The sequence below is a fragment of the Piliocolobus tephrosceles genome, chromosome 2 (assembly GCF_002776525.5).
Source record: "Piliocolobus tephrosceles isolate RC106 chromosome 2, ASM277652v3, whole genome shotgun sequence".
NCBI lineage: Eukaryota > Metazoa > Chordata > Mammalia > Primates > Cercopithecidae > Piliocolobus > Piliocolobus tephrosceles.
In genome coordinates, this window is record NC_045435.1 from 7,040,970 (window position 1) to 7,061,172 (window position 20,203).

General features: G+C 37.5%; 1 protein-coding gene and 1 pseudogene across 2 annotated transcripts in view; one reads left to right on the plus strand and one right to left on the minus strand.

Annotated features, from left to right (window-relative positions):
- The window catches only part of ADGRG7 (adhesion G protein-coupled receptor G7), a 77,654-nt gene that overhangs the window by 13,545 nt on the left and 43,906 nt on the right, over positions 1 to 20,203 (minus strand). For both annotated transcript variants that reach the window (XM_023212122.2, XM_023212123.1), the window contains 3 exons: positions 19,826 to 19,922; positions 16,277 to 16,432; positions 8,050 to 8,206 (listed from right to left, as the gene is read on the minus strand). In XM_023212122.2, the coding sequence (XP_023067890.1) occupies positions 8,050 to 8,206; positions 16,277 to 16,432; positions 19,826 to 19,922 (410 nt within the window). The remainder of the gene's footprint in view (positions 1 to 8,049; positions 8,207 to 16,276; positions 16,433 to 19,825; positions 19,923 to 20,203) is intronic.
- LOC111542614 lies at positions 10,722 to 11,151 on the plus strand (annotated as a pseudogene).

Below are 20,203 nucleotides of genomic sequence, written 5' to 3' on the forward strand. Positions count from 1 at the left end.
AAAAGCTTCAAATAAACCTAATGATGCATCTTAAGGAGCTAGAAAAGCAAGAGCAAATCAAAACCAAAATTAGTAGAAGAAAATAAATAATAAAGATCACAGTAGAAATAAGTGAAATTGAAATGAAGAAAATGAAAGATTGATGAAACAAAAAGTTATTTTAAAAGATCAAAAAAATTGACATTTAGTCAGACTAACTAAAAGGGGAGAAGACCCAAACAAATAAGATCAGAGATGAAAAAGGAGACATAACAACTGATACCACAGAAATTTAAAGGATCATTAGTGTCTACTACGAGCAACTTATGCCAATAAATTAGAAAACCTAAAAGAAATGGACAAATTTCTACACACGAACAACCTACCAAGATTGAATCATGAAGAAATACAAAACCTGAATAGACCAGTAGCAAGTAATGAGATTGAAGCTGTAATAAAAAGTTTCCTAGCAAAGAAAAGCCCAGGAATTGTGGCTTCACTGCTGAATTTTACCAAACATTTAAAGAAGAACTAACACCAATCCAACTCAAACTACTCCAAAAAATAGAGGCAGAAGGAATACTTCTAAACTCATTCCATGAGGCCAGTATTACCCTGGTGCCAAAACCAGAAAAAGGCGCATCAGAAAAAAGAAAGAAAGAAACTACAGGCCAATATATCTGATGAACATTGATGCAAAAATCCTCAACAAAATTCTAAAAAACTGAATTCAGCAACACACTAAAAAGGTCATTCATTGTGACAAAGTGGGATTTATCCCAGAAATGCAAGGATGGCCTACATATGCAAATCAATCAATGTGATACACCATATTAACAAAATGAAGGACAACACCCACATGATCATTTCAACTGATGCTAAAAAAATTTTTTTATAAAATTCAACATCTCTTCATGGTAAAAACTCTTAAAAACTGGGGATAGAAAGAGCATACTTCAACTCAATAAAAGCTGTATATGACAGACTCATAGCTAGTATCATGCTGAATGGGGAAAAACTGAAAGCCTTTCCTCTAAGATCTGGAATACAACAAGGATACCCACTTTCACCACTGTTATTCAACACAGTACTGGAAGTCCTAGCCAGAGCAATTAGATAAGAGAAAGCAATAAAAAAAGCTAAATTGGAAAGGAATAAATCAAATTATCCTTGTTTGCAGATGATATGATCTCATATTTGGAAAAAACTGAAGACTCCACAAGAAAAAAAAAAGATTAGAACTGATAAATTCAGTAAAGTTGCAGGATACAAAATTAACATACATAAGTCAGTAGCATTTCTATATGGCAACATCAAACAACTTGAAAAAGGAATTAAGGGCTGGGCATGGTGGCTCACGCCTGTAATCCCAGCACTTTGGGAGGCCGAGGTGGGTGGATCATTGAGATCAGGAGATCAAGACCATCCTGGCTAACATGGTGAAACCCTGTCTCTACTAAAAATACAAAAATTAGCTAGGCGTGGTGGCACATGCCTGTAGTCCCAGCTACTCAGGAGGCTGAGGCAGGAGAATTGCTTGAACCTGGGAAGCAGAAGTTGCAGTGAGCTGAGGTTGTGCCACTGCACTCCAGCCTGGGTGACAGAGTGAGATTCTGTCTCAAAAAAAAAAAAAAAAAAAAAAAAAAAATGAATTAAGAAAGCAATCCTATTTACAAAAGCTACAAATAAACAAAATGCAATACCTTGGAATTAGCTTGATCAAAAAAATGAAAGATCTCTACAATGAAAACTCTGAAACCTACATGCAACAAATCGAAGAGGACACAAAAAATGGAAAGAGATTCCATGTTCACAGATTGGAAAATCAATATTTTAAAACTGTCCACACTACTCAAAGCAATCTACAGATTCTGTGCAATCTCTATCAAAACACCAATGGTATTCTTCACAGAAAAAGAAAAAATGATCCTAAAATTTATATGGAACCTCGAAAGACCTAGAATAGTCAAAGGTATCATGAGCAAAAAGAACAAAACTGGAGGAATCCCATTACTTGACTTCAATTATACAGAGCTGTACTATGAAAACAACATGGTACTGGCATAAAAACAGAAACAAAACAGGCAGACATAAAAACAGGCAGAAATACAGGTGTTCTTTGAAACCAATGAGAACAAAGACACAATGTACCCAAATCTTTGGGATACATTTAAAGCAGTGTTTAAGGGAAATTTATAGCACTAAATGCCCACAAAAGAAAGCAGGAAAGATCTAAGACTGACACTGTAACATCAAAAGTAAAAGAACTAGAGAAGCAAGAGCAAACAAATTCAAAAGCTAGCAGAAGACAAGAAATAACTAAGATCAGAGCAGAACCAAAGGAGATAGACATGAAAAACCCTTTTAAAACTCAATGAATCCAGGAGCTGGTTTTTTGAAAAGATAGACCACTAGCCAGAATAATAAAGAAGAAAAGAGGACAGGCATGGTGGCTCACGCCTGTAATCCCAACACTTTGGGAGACCAAGGCGGGTGGATCATGAGGTCAGGAGTTCGGGACTAGCCTGACCAACATGGTGAAACCCCATCTCTACTAAAAATACAAAAATTAGCCAGGCATGACTGTGCACGCCTGTAATCCCAGATACTTGGGAGGATGAGGCAGGAGAATATCTTGAACCCAGGGAGCAGAGGTTGCAGTGAGCTGTGGTTGCACCATTGTACTCCAGCCTGGATGACAGACCGAGACTCTATCTAAAAAAAAAAAGAGGAAGAAGAAGAAGAAAAGAGAGAAGAATCAAACAGACATGGTAAAAAATGATAAAGGAGATATCACCACCGTTTGCACAGAAATACAAACTACCATCAGAGAATACTATAAAAACCTCTATGCAAATAAACTAGAAAATCTAGAAGAAATGAATAAGTTCCTGGACACACACACCCTCCCAAGTCTAAACCAGGAAGAAATCAAATCCTGAATAGACCAATAACAAGTTCTGAAACTGAGGCATTAATTAATAGCCTACCAATCAAAAAAAAGTAAAAGTCCAGGATCAGACGGATTCACAGCTGAATTCTATCAGAGATACAAAGAGGAGCTGGTACCATTCCTTCTAAAACTATTTCAAACAATTGAAAGAGAGAGAATTCTCCCTAACTCATTTTAGGAGGCTAACATCACCCTGATACTAAAACCTAGCAGAGACACAACAAAAAAAGAAAATTTCAGGCCAATATCCCTGATGAACATCGATGTGAAAATCCTCAATAAAATACTGGCAAACCAAATATGGCAGCACATCAAAAAGCTTATCCACCATGATCAGGTCAGCTTCATCTCTGGTATGCAAGGCTGGTTCAACATGTGCAAATCAATAAATGTAATCCATCACATCAACAGAATCAATGACAAAAACCACATGATTATCTCAATAGATGCAGAAAAGGCTTCAACAAAATTCAACACCCCATCATGCTAAAAACTCTCAACACACTAGGTATTGATGAAACACATCTCAAAATAATAAGAGCTATTTATGACAAACCCACAGCCAATATCATACTGAATGGGCAAAAACTGGAAGCATTCCCTTTGAAAACTGGCACAAGACAGGGATGCCCTCTCTCACCACTCCTATTCAACATAGTGTTGGAAGTTCTGGCTAGGGCAATCAGGCAAGAGAAGGAAATAAGGGTATTCAGTTAGGAAAAGAAGAAGTCAAATTGTCCCTGTTTGCAGATGACATGATTGTATATTTAGAAAACCCCATCATCTCAGCCCAAAATCTCCTTAAACTGATAAGAAATTTCAGCAATGTCTCAGGATACAAAATCACTGTGAAAAAATCACAAGCATTCTTATACACTCGTAACAGACAAACAGAGAGCCAGATCATGAATGAACTTCCATTCGCAATTACTTCAAAGAGAATAAAATACCGAGGAATCCAACTTACAAGGGATGTAAAGGACCTCTTCAAGGAGAACTACAAACCACTGCTCAGTGAAATCAAAGAGGACACAAACAAATGGAAGAACATACTATGCTCATGGATAGGAAGAATCAATATCGTGAAAATGGCCATACCACGCAAGGTAATTTATAGATTCAATGCCATCCCCATCAAGCTACCAATGAGTTTCTTCACAATATTGGAAAAAACTGCTTTAAAGTTCATATGGAACCAAAAAAGAGCCCACATTGCCAAGACAATTCTAAGTCAAACGAGCAAAGATGGAGGCATCACGCTACCTGACTTCAAACTATACTACAAGGCTACAGTAACCAAAACAGCATGGTACTGGTACCAAAACAGAGATATAGACCAATAGAACAGAATAGAGCCCTCAGAAATAACACCACACATCTACAGCCATCTGATCTTTGACAAACCTGAGAAAAACAAGAAATGGAGAAAGGATTCCCTATTTAATAAATGGTACTGGGAAAATTGGCTAGCCATAAGTAGAAAGCTGAAACTGGATCCTTTCCTTACTCCTTATATGAAAATTAATTCAAGATGGATTAGAGACTTAAATGTTAGACCTAACACCATAAAAACCCTAGAAGAAAACCTAGGTAGTACCATTCAGGACACAGTCATGGACAAGGACTTCACGTCTAAAACACCAAAAGCGACGGCAACAAAAGCCAAAATTGACAAATGGGATCTAATTAAACTAAAGAGCTTCTGCACAGCAAAAGAAACTACCATCAGAGTGAACAGGCAACCTACAGAATGGGAGAAGATTTTTGCAATCTACTCATCTGACAAAGGGCTAATATCCAGAACCTACAAAGAACTCAAACAAATTTACAAGAAAAAAACAAACAACCCCATCAAAAAGTGGGCAAAGGATATGAACAGACATTTCTCAAAAGAAGACATGCATATAGCCTACAGACACATGAAAAAATGCTCATCATCACTGGCCATCAGAGAAATGCAAATCAAAACCACAATGAGCTACCATCTCACACCAGTTAGAATGGCCAATCATTAAAAAGTCAGGAAACAACAGGTGCTGGAGAGGATGTGGAGAAATAGGAACACTTTTACACTGTTGGTAGGATTGTAAACTAGTTCAACCATTATGGAAAACAGTATGGTGATTCCTCAAGGATCTAGAACTAGGAGTACCATATGACCCAGCCCTCCCATTACTGGGTATATACCCAAAGGATTATAAATCATGCTGCTATAAAGACACATGCACACGTATGTTCACTGTGGCACTATTCACAATAGCAAAGACTTGGAATCAACCCAAATGTCCATCTGTGACAGACTGGATTAAGAAAATGTGGCACATATACACCATGGAATACTATGCAGCCATAAAAAAGGATGAGTTTGTGTCCTTTATAGGGACATAGATGCAGCTGGAAACCATCATTCTCAGCAAACTATCACAAGAACAGAAAACCAAACACCACATGTTCTCACTCATAGGTGGGAACTGAACAATAAGATCACTTGGACTCGGGAAGGGGAATATCACACACCAGGGCCTATTATGGGGAGGGGGGAGGGGGGAGGGATTGCATTGGGAGTTATACCTGATGTAAATGACGAGTTGATGGGTGCTGACGAGTTGATGGGTGCAGCACACCAACATGGCACAAGTATACATATGTAACAAACCTGCACATTATGCACGTGTACCCTAGAACTTGAAGTATAATAATAAAGAAAAAACACAATAAATAAATAAATAAATAAATAAATAAATAAATAAATAAATAATAAAATAAAATAAAAATGGTGTTGGGAAAACTGGCCAGCCATATGCAGAAAACTGAAACTGGACCTCTTCTTTATATCTTATACAAAAAATTAGCTCAAGATGATTAAAGACTTAAATGTAAGACCTAAAACCATAAAATCCTAGAAGAAAACCTAGGCAATACCATTCAGGACATAGGCATGGGCAAAGACTTCATGACTAAAACACCAAAAGCAATGGCAACAAAAGCCAAAATTGACAAATGGGATCTAATTAAACTAAAGAGCTTCTGCACAGCAAAAGAAACTATCATCAGAGTGAACAAGCAGCAACCTATAGAATGGGAGAAAATTTTTGTAATCTATCCATCTGACAAAGGGCTAATACCCAGAATCTACAAAGAACTTAAACAAATTTACAAGAATAAAACAAACAGCCCCATCAAAAAGTGTGCAAAGGATATGAACAGACACTTCTCAAAGGAAGACATTTATGAAGGCAACAAATATATGAAAAAAAAAGTTCATCAGCACTGGTCATTAGAGAAATGCAAATCAAAGCCACAATGAGACACCATCTCACACCAGTTAGAATGGCAATCATCAGAAAGTCAGGAAACAACAGAAGCTGGAGACGACGTGGAGAAGTAGGAATACTTTTACACTGTTAGTGGAAGTGTAAATTAGTTCATCCATTGTTGAAGACAGTGTGGTGATTCCTCAGGATCTAGAATCAGAAATACCATTTGACCCAGCAATCCCATTACTGGGTATATACTCAAAGAATTATAAATTATTCTACTATAAAGACACATGCACATGTATGTTTATTGCCGCACTATTCACAGTAGCAAAGACTTGGAACCAACCCAAATGCCCATCAATGATAGACTGGATAAAGAAAATGTGGCACATATACACCATGGAATGCTATGCAGCCATGAAAAAGGATGAGTTCATGTCTTTGCATGGACATGGATTAAACTGGAAACCATCATTCTCAGCAAACTAACACAAGAACAGAAAACCAAACACTGCATGTTCTCACTCATAAGTGGTAGCTGAACAATGAGAACATGTGGACACAGGGAGGGGAACATCACACACTGGGGCCTGTCGGGGAGTTGGAGGCTAGGGGAGGGATAGCATTAGGAGAAATACCTAATGTAGATGATGGGTTGATGGGTGCAACAAACCACCATGGCACATGTATACTTATGTAACAAACTGGCACATTCTGCACGTGTACCCCAGAACTTAAAGTATAATAATAATAAAAACTAAAAATAGAAATACCATATGATCCAGCAATCCCACTGCTAGATACATATTCAAAAGAAAAGAAATCAGTATATCAAAGAAATATCTGCACTCCCATGTTTTTCACAGCACTATTCATAATAGCCAAGACTTGGAAGCAAACTAAGTATCCATCACAGACGAATGGATAAAGATAATGCAGTACATATACACAATGGAGTACTATTCAGCCATTAAAAAGAATGAGATCCTGTCATTTGTAACAACATGGATGAAACTGGAGGTCATTAAGTTAAGTGAAATAAACCAGGCACAGAAAGTCAAACTTTGCACATTGTCACTTATTTGGGACCAAAGAGTTTAAAAAGTTGAAATCCTGGAGATAGAGAGTAGAATGAGTGTTACCAGAGGCTGGGAATTACGGTGAGGGGAAGGGAAAGTGGGAATGGTTAATGGGTATGGGTACAAAAATATAGTTAGAATGAATAAGATCTAGTATTTGACAGCACAACAGGGTGATTATAGTCAATAAAAAATTTTTTTTGAGATGGAATCTCCCTCTGTCGCCCATGCTGAAGTACAGTGGGTGATCTTAGCTCACTGCAACCTACACCTCACTGGTTCAAGCAATTCCCCTGCCCCAGCCTCCCAAGTAGATGGGATTACAGGCGCATACCACCATACCCAGCTAATTTTTTTGTATTTTTAGTAGAGATGGGGTTTCACCATGTTGGCTAGACTGGTCTTGAACTCCTGACCTCAGGCAATCCACCCATCTTGCCTTCTCAAAGTGCTGGGATTATAGGCCGTAGGCCACCATGCCCAGTCAGTCAATAATAATTTAATTGTATATTTTTAAATAACTAAGGGTGTAATTTGATTGTTTGTAACACAAAGAAACAGTAAATGCTTGAGGATATAGGTACCCCTTTTATCCTGAAGTAATTATTATACATTTTATACCAGTATCAAAATATCTCTTGTACTCCATAAATATATACACCTACTATGTACCCACTAGTTTTTTAAAAATAGTCTCTTAAAGGTAACTAAGGAATGGGTCAAGGTGATATCTCCACCACTGCATGTTCTGCTACTTTCACTCTAATCCACACCATACCTGTGTAGTGTTGAAAAGGCAGAAAATGTAGCTGAAGATGATCCTGATGCTATCATCATTAACTAGCATGAGGTATGCCAGAATCCAGGTAATTCCAAAAACAACTGCAACAGATAACGTGTTAACAATCTTCTTCATGGATGAAACTTTTTTTGTGCTAGGTGAAAGAAAACAAGAAAAATAATGTAGTTCATTAGGGTTTTACTCATCAACGTCATTATTACTCTCCTATTTAGAATGCATATTCAGCTGCCCATACACATTGTCCACTTAACTATATTATGCCCCAGGTGGAAAAATGATGCTAAGTCTTACATCACTCTGGAGAAAATCTGATTTAGCAAGCTTTATTTTGACTACATTGATACTTGTTTAAAACTTCAGGCAAACACAGCTCCTTAATACCACAGCAGGCAAATTTCAAGAACCAACTTCTTCATTGAAATGGAATTTTAATGTTGTATTACTACAGATCAGCCAATGGAGGAATCCCCTTTTTTGGCACCTTGGACCTTCCTGAGCCTTAAGTTGATGTGGGAGAGAAAGGTTAGTTAGATGCAGGGTGATCTTCTTCCTCTTATGGAAAGTCTATGCCCCTGGATCCTGGGCTGGGCCATGTGACTTACTTTGACCAGTGGAACATTAGCAAATTTATCAAGCAGAGACTTGAAAGCATCTGTTTATTAATTTGCCTTCCCTCACACTTCTTTAGAACCCTGAGACCACTATGTTAAGAAGGCTGGACTGGTTTAATGGCAGATGAGAGACTATATGGAGCAGAGATGAGCTTTCCCAACTGAGCAGTTGCTACTAAAACCAACCAAACACCAACCACCAGACATAAAAGTGAGTCATGAAGGATTCAAGATGGCCAAATAGAAACAGCACCGGTCTGCAGCTCCCAGCGAGACTGACGCAGAAGGCGGCTGATTTCTGCATTTTCAAAGGAGGTACCCGGTTCATCTCACTGGGACTGATTGGACAATGGATGCAGCTCACAGAGGGCCAGCTGGAGCACGGTGGGGTGTCGCCTCTCCTGGGAAGCGGAAGGGGTTGGGGAATTTTCTCCACTACCCAGGGGAAGCCTTGAGGGTCTGAGCCTGAGGAACTCCTGCACTGATACTGCGCTTGTCCCACAGGTTTCGAAACCCACAAACCAGGAGATTCCCTCCAGTTCCTGCCCCACCAAGGCCCTGGGTGTCAAGCACAAAACTGGGCGGCCAATTGGGCAGACATCGAACTAGCTACAGGAGCTCTTTTTTGTTTCCCCCATACCCCAGTGGCACCTGAAACACTTTTACACTGTTGGTGGGAGTGTAGATTAATTCAACCATTGTGGAAGATAGTGTGGTGCTTCCTCAAGGATCTAGAACCAGAAATACCATTTGACCCAGCAATCCCATTACTGGGCATATGCCCAAAGGATTATAAATCATTCTACAATAAAGACACATGAAGACACATGCACACGTATGTTTATTGCGGCACTATTCACAATAGCAAAGACTTGGAACCAGCCCAAATGTCCATCAATGATAGACTGGATTAAGAAAATGTGGCATGTATACACCATGGAATACTATGCAGCCATAAAAAATGATGAGTTCACGTCCTTTGCATGGACATGGATGAAGCTGGAAATCATCATTCTCAGCAAGCTATCACAAGAACAGAAAATCAAACACTGCACGTTCTCACTTATAAGTGGGAGTTGAACAATGAGAACACATGGACACAGGGAGGGGAACATCACACACTGGAGCCTGTCAGGTGGTGAGGGGTAGGGGAGGGATAATATTAGGAGAGATACCTAATGTAGGTGATGGGTTAATGGATGCAGCAAACCACCAGGGCACGTGTATACCTATGTAACAAAACCGCACATTCTGCACATGTAACCCAGAACTTAAAATATTATAATAAAAAAAAATTAGCCAGGTGTGGTGGTATATGCCTGTAATCCTAGCTACTCTGGAGGCTGTGGCAGAGAATTGCTTGAACCCAGGAGGCGGAGGTTACAGTAGCCAAGATCGCACCACTGTACTCCAGCCTGGGTGACAGAGTGAGACTCCATCTCAAAAAAAAAGTGAATCATCCTAGATCATTAATAAGCATCCAAGCCAGTCAAGACAGAACTACCCAGCCAACACTCAACTCATGGCAAATAATAAACATTTGTCATTCTTCACCATTAAGTTTTGGGGCAATTTGTTATGTAGCTACTGAACACATGAAAGTTATTTGTTAAATAATTAAAACACAGTCTGCTTGTCATTATAACTAGGCCAATTTATGAATCACAGACTATCAGTCAAAATTTAGCAATACAAATTTAACTGGTATCTGGCCAAACACGATAATTTTTGTATGAAGGAAATATATCGTAATGTGCAATTAGGTACGGAAGCCTTTACCAAGGTTTTTCTGCATTGCTATTAAACACATCTTATTTTTTCTTTTCTTTTCACTCTCACCACTTAACGTTCAGTAAACATACTTTTAATGTTTATCAGTGATAATATTTTTTACCATATTTCTCCTTAATATGAACTACCATTCATACAAGAAGAATGATACTTACCCTTGATCTGTGAAGTACATATTTCAGATATAGTACCACTAGAAAAAGGTGCCCAAGTGAAGGCAACAGGCTGCTGACAGCCTGAAAGGAAATGAGTGAGTCTTTGGTGGTTTGTAATGTTGCTGAAGATTTAGTGGAAAAGCTGAGAAAGTTTCATTTTCACAAAGAAACGAACAGTGCTGCTATTATAATGAAGATTGACAAGGATAAACGCCGGGTGGTACTGGATGAGGAGCTTGAGGGTATTTCACCAGATGAACTTAAAGATGAATTGCCTGAACGACAACCTCACTTCAAGGTGTATAGTTATAAATATCAACATAATGGATGGGAGAGTTCCATATCCTTTGTGCTTTATTTTCTCCAGTCCTGTTGGACGTAAGCCTGAACAACAGATGATGTATGCTGGGAGTAAGAATAAGCTAGTCCAGAGAGCTGAACTAACCAAGGTATTTGAAATAAGAAATATGGAAGACCTAACTGAAGAATGGTTAAGTGATAAACTTGGATTTTTCCACTAATGTGAAATTCTGTGTTCCTAAAGTATTTATGTATTAACCTGACCATACTGGAACCAGACATCAATACTTATTTGTGTCTAAAAATGCACTGTTACTTACAGTCTGTTTTCTGCAGTAAAAAAAAATTCTTCATTTGTGCAAAGTTTGAACCAAGAGGAAATCATCTTCATAGTAATGAACCTTTGTGTGGTGTTTCCTTGTATTGGTAATTGTTAGGTGGATTACTCTTCTCCAGGGACTTTTTGCACTCTTGTGACTAATTTCTATAACTTATGATTCAGAATTCGTTACTATTTACAGACACAATTGGAATGTGCATATATTAGATTGTGAGAGACAACAGTTGCCTCCTTTTGACAAATACTGGATATTAGCAGTTTATTTATGAAAATAGCATATTATCACTTGTCAAATCATTGAAATTAATTTGGGGTCAAAGACTTGAGTGACCTAGTATTGAGCCACGAATAATTGACTGTAGTGTAACCTGCATCACAAGTACATTGATCAGTTCTGTATCTTGTTTGGTTTCCCGTATCTTTTTAATCAAATCTAGAAACTATGTTCATCAATCACTAATTTTTAAGGTTGGGGAGTTAGATTTTATGATAGAATTATGACTGTTAGCTTTTCTCCTTATGGAAAATAGCATCGTAGTCTTAGAAATTGGTGGGTTGTAATAATCAAGGGCTTCATTCCTTTTACGTCATTTCTAAACAGTTTTGCATCTAGGTTAATAACACTTCATTTATAAAGCGCCACTTAATGTCACCAATGAACACTAATTATTTTAAATGTGTTAATAATGTGCCTTTGATTTGTTAACTTTAAAGTTAGTTTAAGACTTTTACACTGCCAGTATTCCAGATTTGGTGAAATTAACACTTTTTTAAAGAGTCCAAATAAAATAATTTTCTAATGTGTATATCTGAGATTTATAATAAAATCAGCTTCATTTTTTAAAAATTCCAACTAGCTGCTTGCATTGGTGAGTATATGGCAGTCAAGAGTTATAATTTTGGGTATATTGTGATTAGTTGTGTGCCATAGGAAAAAAAATCTTTAAACTTTGTCCATAGTTAATAACGTTAAAACAATAATATCACGTCTTATATCCTAAATGTCAGAAGATATTCTGAACTGGATGCCCGAAGAGTTAACTAAACCAGTCTTGTTAGATGATGGTATTCTTGGCATAAAGCAAGGATTCTGTTATTTGGCATACTTGTAGAAACAAATATATAAGTAACCATTGAATATGAATTCGATAATAGGTCCAGAGAATCTAAAGACTAACCAAATTTGGTGAGTTAATTCTTATATTAAGAACATCTTAGTCATCTCAAAACTAGCAAAATTTAAATTTTGGCATATTTTCCATTCATGTGCTCTTTGCATTTTATTTTTGAGGTTTCTGTGAGAAGTAAAGATAGTTGGAATTTTCATGATGTTGAATAGAACATCTTCTGTTCCCAACTTTGGCTTCACTAATTTAGAAGTCAGGAAGCAACAGAAAGTTAGTTGGAGATGAGGAAGGCCTAGAGTAGGTGTTTGCTTTGGTTCTTGGCGGGAAAAGATTCTTTATTCCAATTTCCAGAGAGAGAGAAAACTCACCCAGGAAGTTTAACAATTCTTTAAACAGACATTTTGATACTGGAGAATAACATGCATATAATTCTATAGAAATGCAAATGTAATCCAAGTGAGTGGAAAGTGTTTTTAATATTTCTGAATGAAGGAAATGGGGTTTTGTTTCACTTGGTTTGCAGCAATAAGAGAAACTAGTGCCACAAGAATGTATTTTTAAATGAAGTTCCTTATTTTATCTTGCATGTTTTAGTTTTGTTTATTTTTAAATTTGGAGGTCCTCCATAATGTCAGATAATATTGACCTGCTGTACATTAGAACTTTTAGTTCCCCTACTCTCTTCAACAGGAGCAAAGAGCTGTGATAAACCATGCTTTTTTGAGTTTACCCGACTCCTAGTCAATAACATCTTTTTTGCAACACAACAGATTGAGGTTAGAGGATCAGTAGGACATTTTTATTTCATCTGTTCTATGGGGAGATTTACAAATCTCATGCTCTAAAGTGCTCTCAAACATTTGTATAGATTTCCCTTTCATTTTACTAAAGTTTGCATTGTTCTTTTCAAGTATATTTCCTATTTAGTGTCTTTTTTCTGCCATTCCCCAAATAATAACTCCAGGTTTCATAATTCCAGTTTTTACATTCCGTATCTTTCTGGTGCAACCATTCCCATTCAGTTTTAATCTTTCTTTCCTTTTTGGCAGCAAGTTTTTTCTTGGGACCCTCCTTCATGGTCTCCTAAGTCAGCGTTAGTTTTGAAATTGTTGGCCCTGCGTAAGTTCTGCGTAGCATCTAATGTCAAAATAAAATCAACTGGTAATCACAATATTATTTAGTGTGGCTTCCATGACAACCAAAAATACATATGAAGAAAACTTCTCAGGTTAGTATGCTGAAATTCCAAAATGTCTGAGTTTTGAATAGTGATCACTTTGTTCTGGTATTGATGCAATTATATTAGGAAAAAAGCTGGTTGACTGCTTTAGTTTAACTGACTTCTAAAATAAATGTGCAAATTGTCTAGTTCTAAAAGTTTACTAAATGCCTAGTGCAGTTAAACATACTGTTGTTTAAGAGCGTGTAGCTAAATTTTTTTACTGTCATTACTAAATAATCTGTGCGCCAAAATGTGTGTCAGTAATTTTCCCTCCCTTTTTATCTCTTATTTTCAGAGTCAAATGTAGCCATAAACTGTATCCTTGTCTGACACTTTAGCTAAAAATTTCCAGTTAGGGGAGTTTATTGCCAAATTAAATTTGGCTGTTTCCCCCCAACCCATACAGATATTAAACAAGGTGTACTTAAAAAATGTTTGAACTACTTCTAAAACCTGAGCAATGTCATTAATCCATATGTGGACAAGTGATGAATAGATATTTTCATAAGAGTTTAAATGCTGTTATTTGGTGGAAGCAGAGGGTAACTTGTATTCTACAAATTCAAGTATTCTTACTATGGTTGCTTTCCCTATTTGTTCAATAAACTGATAATACTGGAATCCGTAGAGTTTGAGCCGTTAACAACTTTTGTGAGGATGTGTTTCAAACATTTCTGGACAAATCTTATTTTGTGTTTCTGAAAGAATGTAATAATCTTCTAGGCCACTTAAAATCAATGGTCCCAAGCTGAAAATTCTTGAGAAATTTGTTTTTATTATGCCATTTGACATTTCAAATCAGTGCTCATATACAGTAAACTTGTGATAGAAATTGTATTTTCTTGCTTTTTGGAGTATAATTCATATAAATATAATTACTTGAATATTGTTTGAGATCACTAACATGCCAGGGCAGTTCCTGCTGATTTCAATGGTCCAATATAATCTCATTCAGGAGGCTGGAAACATTAATGATTTAGTCTTGTGAATTTTAACAGTTCTCTGTCATCATTTGAAAAAACCAACAACTGGCACAACTTCTTAAGCTGTGGTTTCAATCTCTGCTAATTCATATTGCATGTTTATTTTGGACAGTCTTTTGTTAAGCATGGTGCTTGTACTGGTTTAAATAAAATGTTAGCATTAAAAGAAACAAAAGACATAGTCCCACTAAAGATGGTGGCTTTTACTCATCTGGTCACACTAAGTGGATCTATTTGTAAGCTGGCTATAAGCTCACAGATGTGCCTGCATTTATTAAGTCTACTTAAATATGAACAAAATCTTACAGAATTAAATCTGAACTCATAGTCTCATTAGCACTGTATTCCCGTCAATTTATGCTATGGAGATGGGGTCAGGAGGGGTGGAGTATAAGTGTTTAATAGTTTCTGGTTTTTGTCTCTCCAACTGAATGCTCTTGTTTATAGCAGGGATGACAATGAAAATGCGTTTTGGAGCCAGAAAGGTTATAGAAAGGAGAGAAGCAGCATGGATGTGAACTGGCAAATCAGAAAGCACATGACCCCTGCAGGGAATGTCAGCTTAGAGTGACCAGATATTCCAATTTTTTCAAGAGAAAATTCAATTCTTTTTTTTTTTTTTTTTTTGAGATGAAGTTCACTCTTGTTGCCCAGGCTGGAGTGCAATGGTGCAATCTCAGCTCACCACAACCTTCGCCTCCCAGGTTAAAGCGATTCTCCTGCCTCAGCCTCCCGAGTAGTTGGGATTACAGGCATGCGCCACCACACCTGTCTAAGTTTGTATTTTTAGTAGAGACAGGGTTTCTCCATGTTGGTCAGGCTGGTCTCAAACTACCAAGCTCAGGTGATCCACCCGCCTCGGTTTCCCAAAGTTCTGGGATTATAGGCATGAGCTATTGCGCCCTGCCGAAAATTTAATTTAAGGCTGGGCTTATGCCTGTAATCTCACACTTTGGGAAACCAATTGAGGAGGATCACTTGAGCCCAGGAGTTCCAGACCAGCCTGTTTTTGACAGAGACTACATCGCTATAAAAAATAGAAAAAGATTAGCTGGGCATGGTAGTGTGTGCCTGTAGTCCCAGCTACTCTGGAGGCTGAGGGGAGAGGATCGCTTGAGTTCAGGAAGTCAAGGCTGCAGTGAGCTGTGATTGTGCCACTGCACTCCAGCCTGGATGGCAGAGCAAGACCCTGTCTCAAAAAATAATAATAAAATAAAATAAATAAGAAATTTTAGTGCTATTGTGTAATTCAAGCAATACATGTAAAATACAGCCAACAGGTACTGGATTGTATTAATAAAATGAAAATCCAGGGACCAGCATTTCCTCACAACCCTCTCATTTCTTTAATTATTCAAATATGATTTCTTGAATATTTAGGACAAGGGAAGAAAATTTTTTTTCTTGAAGTCTAGGTTTAGTTTTTAGTTGATCCTCGTTTTGTTGAATCCACAGATGTGGAAACCCAGGATATTGAGAGCAGACTATACTGATGTGAGAAGATGAGAAGATCTACTTTTTGAGTCAAAGTGTAAGAGAAAATCTCTCCTGCAAACCACATAGCCCTGCCATTGTCTGAGTTTGAAAGCTCCTGGAACTGTGGATGTGTTATGGTGCTGTGTTAAGTGCTGGATGAGCCTTGCCTGGCAGCTTCCCATTCATTGAGAATCTTACCTTGTCAGCTTCTGGTTATTCTTCCACAGTACGTTGATCGAGATTATAATAAATATAGCAACATTGCTGATGAGGATAATGGTTACAGGTACGATGAATGACCACAACAGTGGACTTTTTGTAACACCATTGGGTTCTGGAATTGCCAGCCAGCAGCTGTGGAGAAAAAAAATATTATTTCAGCAGACTAAGAAAGGTACACATACTGGTTCCTTGTGCTATTAACATTATTGACATTCACTCAACTGAAAGATCTGCTAAAAGTTAACATCCCTCTGCATTTTATACATTTGAGATGACTTTCAAGAATTCCACCCACTAGAAAAGTGAAATAATATACTGTAACTTTAAACTGTCTCCTATTGATGGGCATTTTTTAAATATTAAATGCTTAAAAAGAGTTTGAAAAAGTTATTTAACCTCATCGTACCTGTTTTGTTTTTGTTTTGTGGGGTTTTTTGTTTTGTTTTGTTTTGTTTTGTTTTTGGTGGTGGTGGTTGTAGTGGTGTTTTTTTCTCATCTGAGGTGAGAATAATAGTAACCACCTACTGGCATTGTTGAAAGAATTAATTAATTCATTTAATAAGAGTATTTACAGAGTACATACTATGTGCTAGAGATACTGTTTTAGACACCAAGGTATTAGCAGTGAACAAAACAAAAATCCCTTCTTTAATGAGGTTACATTCTAGTGCAGAGAAATAGATAAAACAAAGTAAATAAAATACACAATATGGCAGATGGTGACAAATGCCATGAAGAAAAAGTAAATCAGGTAATGAGAGTAGAAATTACTGTGTATATGTGTGTGGAGGGTAGGGGTGTTTCATTTTAAATAGAGTAATCAGGGAAAACCTCATGGAAAAAAGCTGTATTTGAGCAAAGACCTGAAGTAGATGATGGGGAAGTGTGTTCCAGGCAGAAATCACATCAAGTGCAAAGGCCCTGAGGTGACAGCTTAAGAAGAAAAAAAGGCTAGTGTGGCTGAACCACAGAAAGTGGATAACATTAGTGCAAAGATACAAATTATGTAGGAGCTTTGTGGGCAATTGCTTGTACCCTAGACAACATGGAGAGACATGACATGATCTGCCTTGAGTTTTAAAAGCATTACTCCAGGTGCAGTGATGAGAGAACAGCATGAGCAAAAGTAGGAAATATTAGGTTGGTACTAATATTAGGTTGGAAACTGCCATTACTTTCGCACCAACCTAATAGCTAGGAGTCTATTGCAATAATATGGTAGTTTGGACCAGGAGAGGAGATGTTAAGAAATAGTCTGATTCCTGATATATTTAAAAGTAAAGCAAAATAATTTATTGATGTGCTGGATGTGGTACGTAGGGGAATTAAGAATGACTCCAAAATCTGAGCACCTAGAAGGATAGAATTACTGTTAACTGGGGAAGATGATGAGATGAGCAGGTTTGGGAGGGAAGATGAGGAGATGTCTACTAAACAGTCAAGTGGAGGTGTCAGGTAGGCCGTTAGGTGTTACAATGATGTGAGAAGCTATGGCACATATTTGGCATTCAATTAATTTTATCTTCTTTCCCCTGGAGTTTTGTAAAACACCATTATTATACATTCCAAAGAATTTCTAAATTTTTTTGCATTGAAATAGTTTTAATTTAAATTATTGGAAATCATATTTCTAATCTGAGTGACCTAGGAGGAAACTGAGATGATGTTCCATTTTCTATAATGAATCTAAAAATGCAAAGGCATGCTTCCCTCTAACAGATACAATAGTAAGTCCATCCATAAATAAAATAGTGCCAAGTTTATCTTCAGGATGGTGGAGGTCGATCCGACAAATAGCTATGAACTTGAGGTCCGGAGAGCATTATAATTGGATGCAGATTAAGTGTTTAACTCCTTGACAAGTTTGCCATGGAACATAGGGAAAGACAGCTACAGCATAAAAGCAATTCTTGAAAACTTTCCCCCAATTATAATTTCCCATGTTAACCTCAACCCTTCGGGAATGTCTGAAACGGCCTATGTGGTAGTGGTACAGAAAACTGGGGGTAGAGCATTAAAGAGGAATGTGGCCTGCCCTACATTCACCCTGCCACTGGGTCTATGCAGAGACAGCACTACTTCAGGTAACTGGGTCAGGGATTTCAGGATGATTGGCAGAACTGGCAGCAACAGGGGAGCGCAGAGGCTCTTGAGGAGCAACTGCTAGGAGAATAACTCAGGAAAACCAAAAATAATCCCTCCTGGGTCTCAATACATCCTAAAGAAATGTGGCCCTTGATGGCATGTGTGTAGGGTGGAAGGTGGGGGAGAGAGTCCAGGAGGAGGTGGATGCTGATGTCACACATCCTTTCCTCTCTCCCCTGCTTCTCTTATTATCAGTTACCTCGTATCTTCCCCAACAACTAACACCATAATCGGGAAAGAAGCTGCCCTTAATTATTGATAGCTCAGTGTGAACAAATTTAAGTCAGTTGGCTTCTTTCTTCTGAAGACTTTTAAAGTAGTGAGTCTAGCCGAGTCTAGCCCTGTGCCTGGGTTAACACCAATTAATAATGCAATTTGAAGTGAATTACCTCCCCTATGAGATATTTGCAACTTGGGTATCTCTAATTAGATGTTTCTACTTGTGGTGTTAAAATTTTTAAATCTTAAACGATATTTAACCATAATCAAACATAGTGTCTGGAGGCATGAAATAAGGCCAGGCAGTCAGCTCCCCAACCTACAGTTGGGTGTGATCAGCCCTGGGAAAGAGGTGAGTTCCCAGACACCACAGCCTTCCCTTGGTGTACTTGCCCGTTTCCAAAAGTTGTGCTTTCATTTGTGTTGGTTTGCAACTTCAGGTGGAATTTGGAGAAAAGAATAGTTAGATTTATAAAATGAGAAGGGAAGACAAATTGAAGAGCAGTTGCCATTTGGTAGCAGAAATGCATATAAAGAGTTGAGTCTCAGTTCAGCTCCACTTTCTTTTCTCCCCCACACAAAAAAAGCAAATGCCATACAGTCAGATGCTTCTGTTACAACAGTTAATTATTCATACTGGAATCACAGGAAGAATTTGTTATGTATGATAAATCATCATGAAATATTCATTAAAATCATATCAACATAGAATTGGTTTACATGAGTGAGACATATAGAGAGTGTTCAAGTTATTAAATGTTTTCACACTTGATTGATCCCTTGCAGTGATCCCTTCCCAGAACAGGAATTACTATTATTGTTATTCCCATTTTCTGGATGAGAAAACTAAGATACAGGATTACTAAGGATAATACCTATTGTATCATGATTTTCAGATTTAATGAAAGAAGACAAATTTAACATAATAAAGTTCACATTTATAAATTTAGAAGTTGATTAGTTGCTTTACAAAAGGACTTATGGGAAATTTCCATGTCATCACATTTAAAATATAATGTTGTTTGGGAATTTGAAATGTCTACCACTAAACATGACAATTATAAAGTGAAATGCAAATTACAGCAACACTTGGAGTCAATATCACTAAACAGTTACACTCTTAGGTCAAACAACTGGACATTTAAAAAAATATAAACTCACATTTTCTCTTGCCTGTAGTCTAACTCCCATTGTGGATTCTTTCCATTCTGAGAATAAATAACTCCTACTGTAATAGCCACTACTATAGCTGGGACTCCTATGTGATAAAGAGAGGCACAGAATTAATGATTTATCCAGACTTGGATTAATTATAAAAGACAATACATGAATTATACAACTGACCCTCTTCAGGATGTGTGTTGTTTTCACTATGGACAATATACAAAGTGATCCTACAGATGCAGGTCGACAGTGGACATAATTTTCTCCAAGTGTTTTCCCTTCCTTTTTAGTGATGGCTCTACATATCAATCCTATTTCCGGTTTCTTTGTAACTCTTGCCAGAATTGTCATGTTTCAGCGGCATAGTTCCTCTGT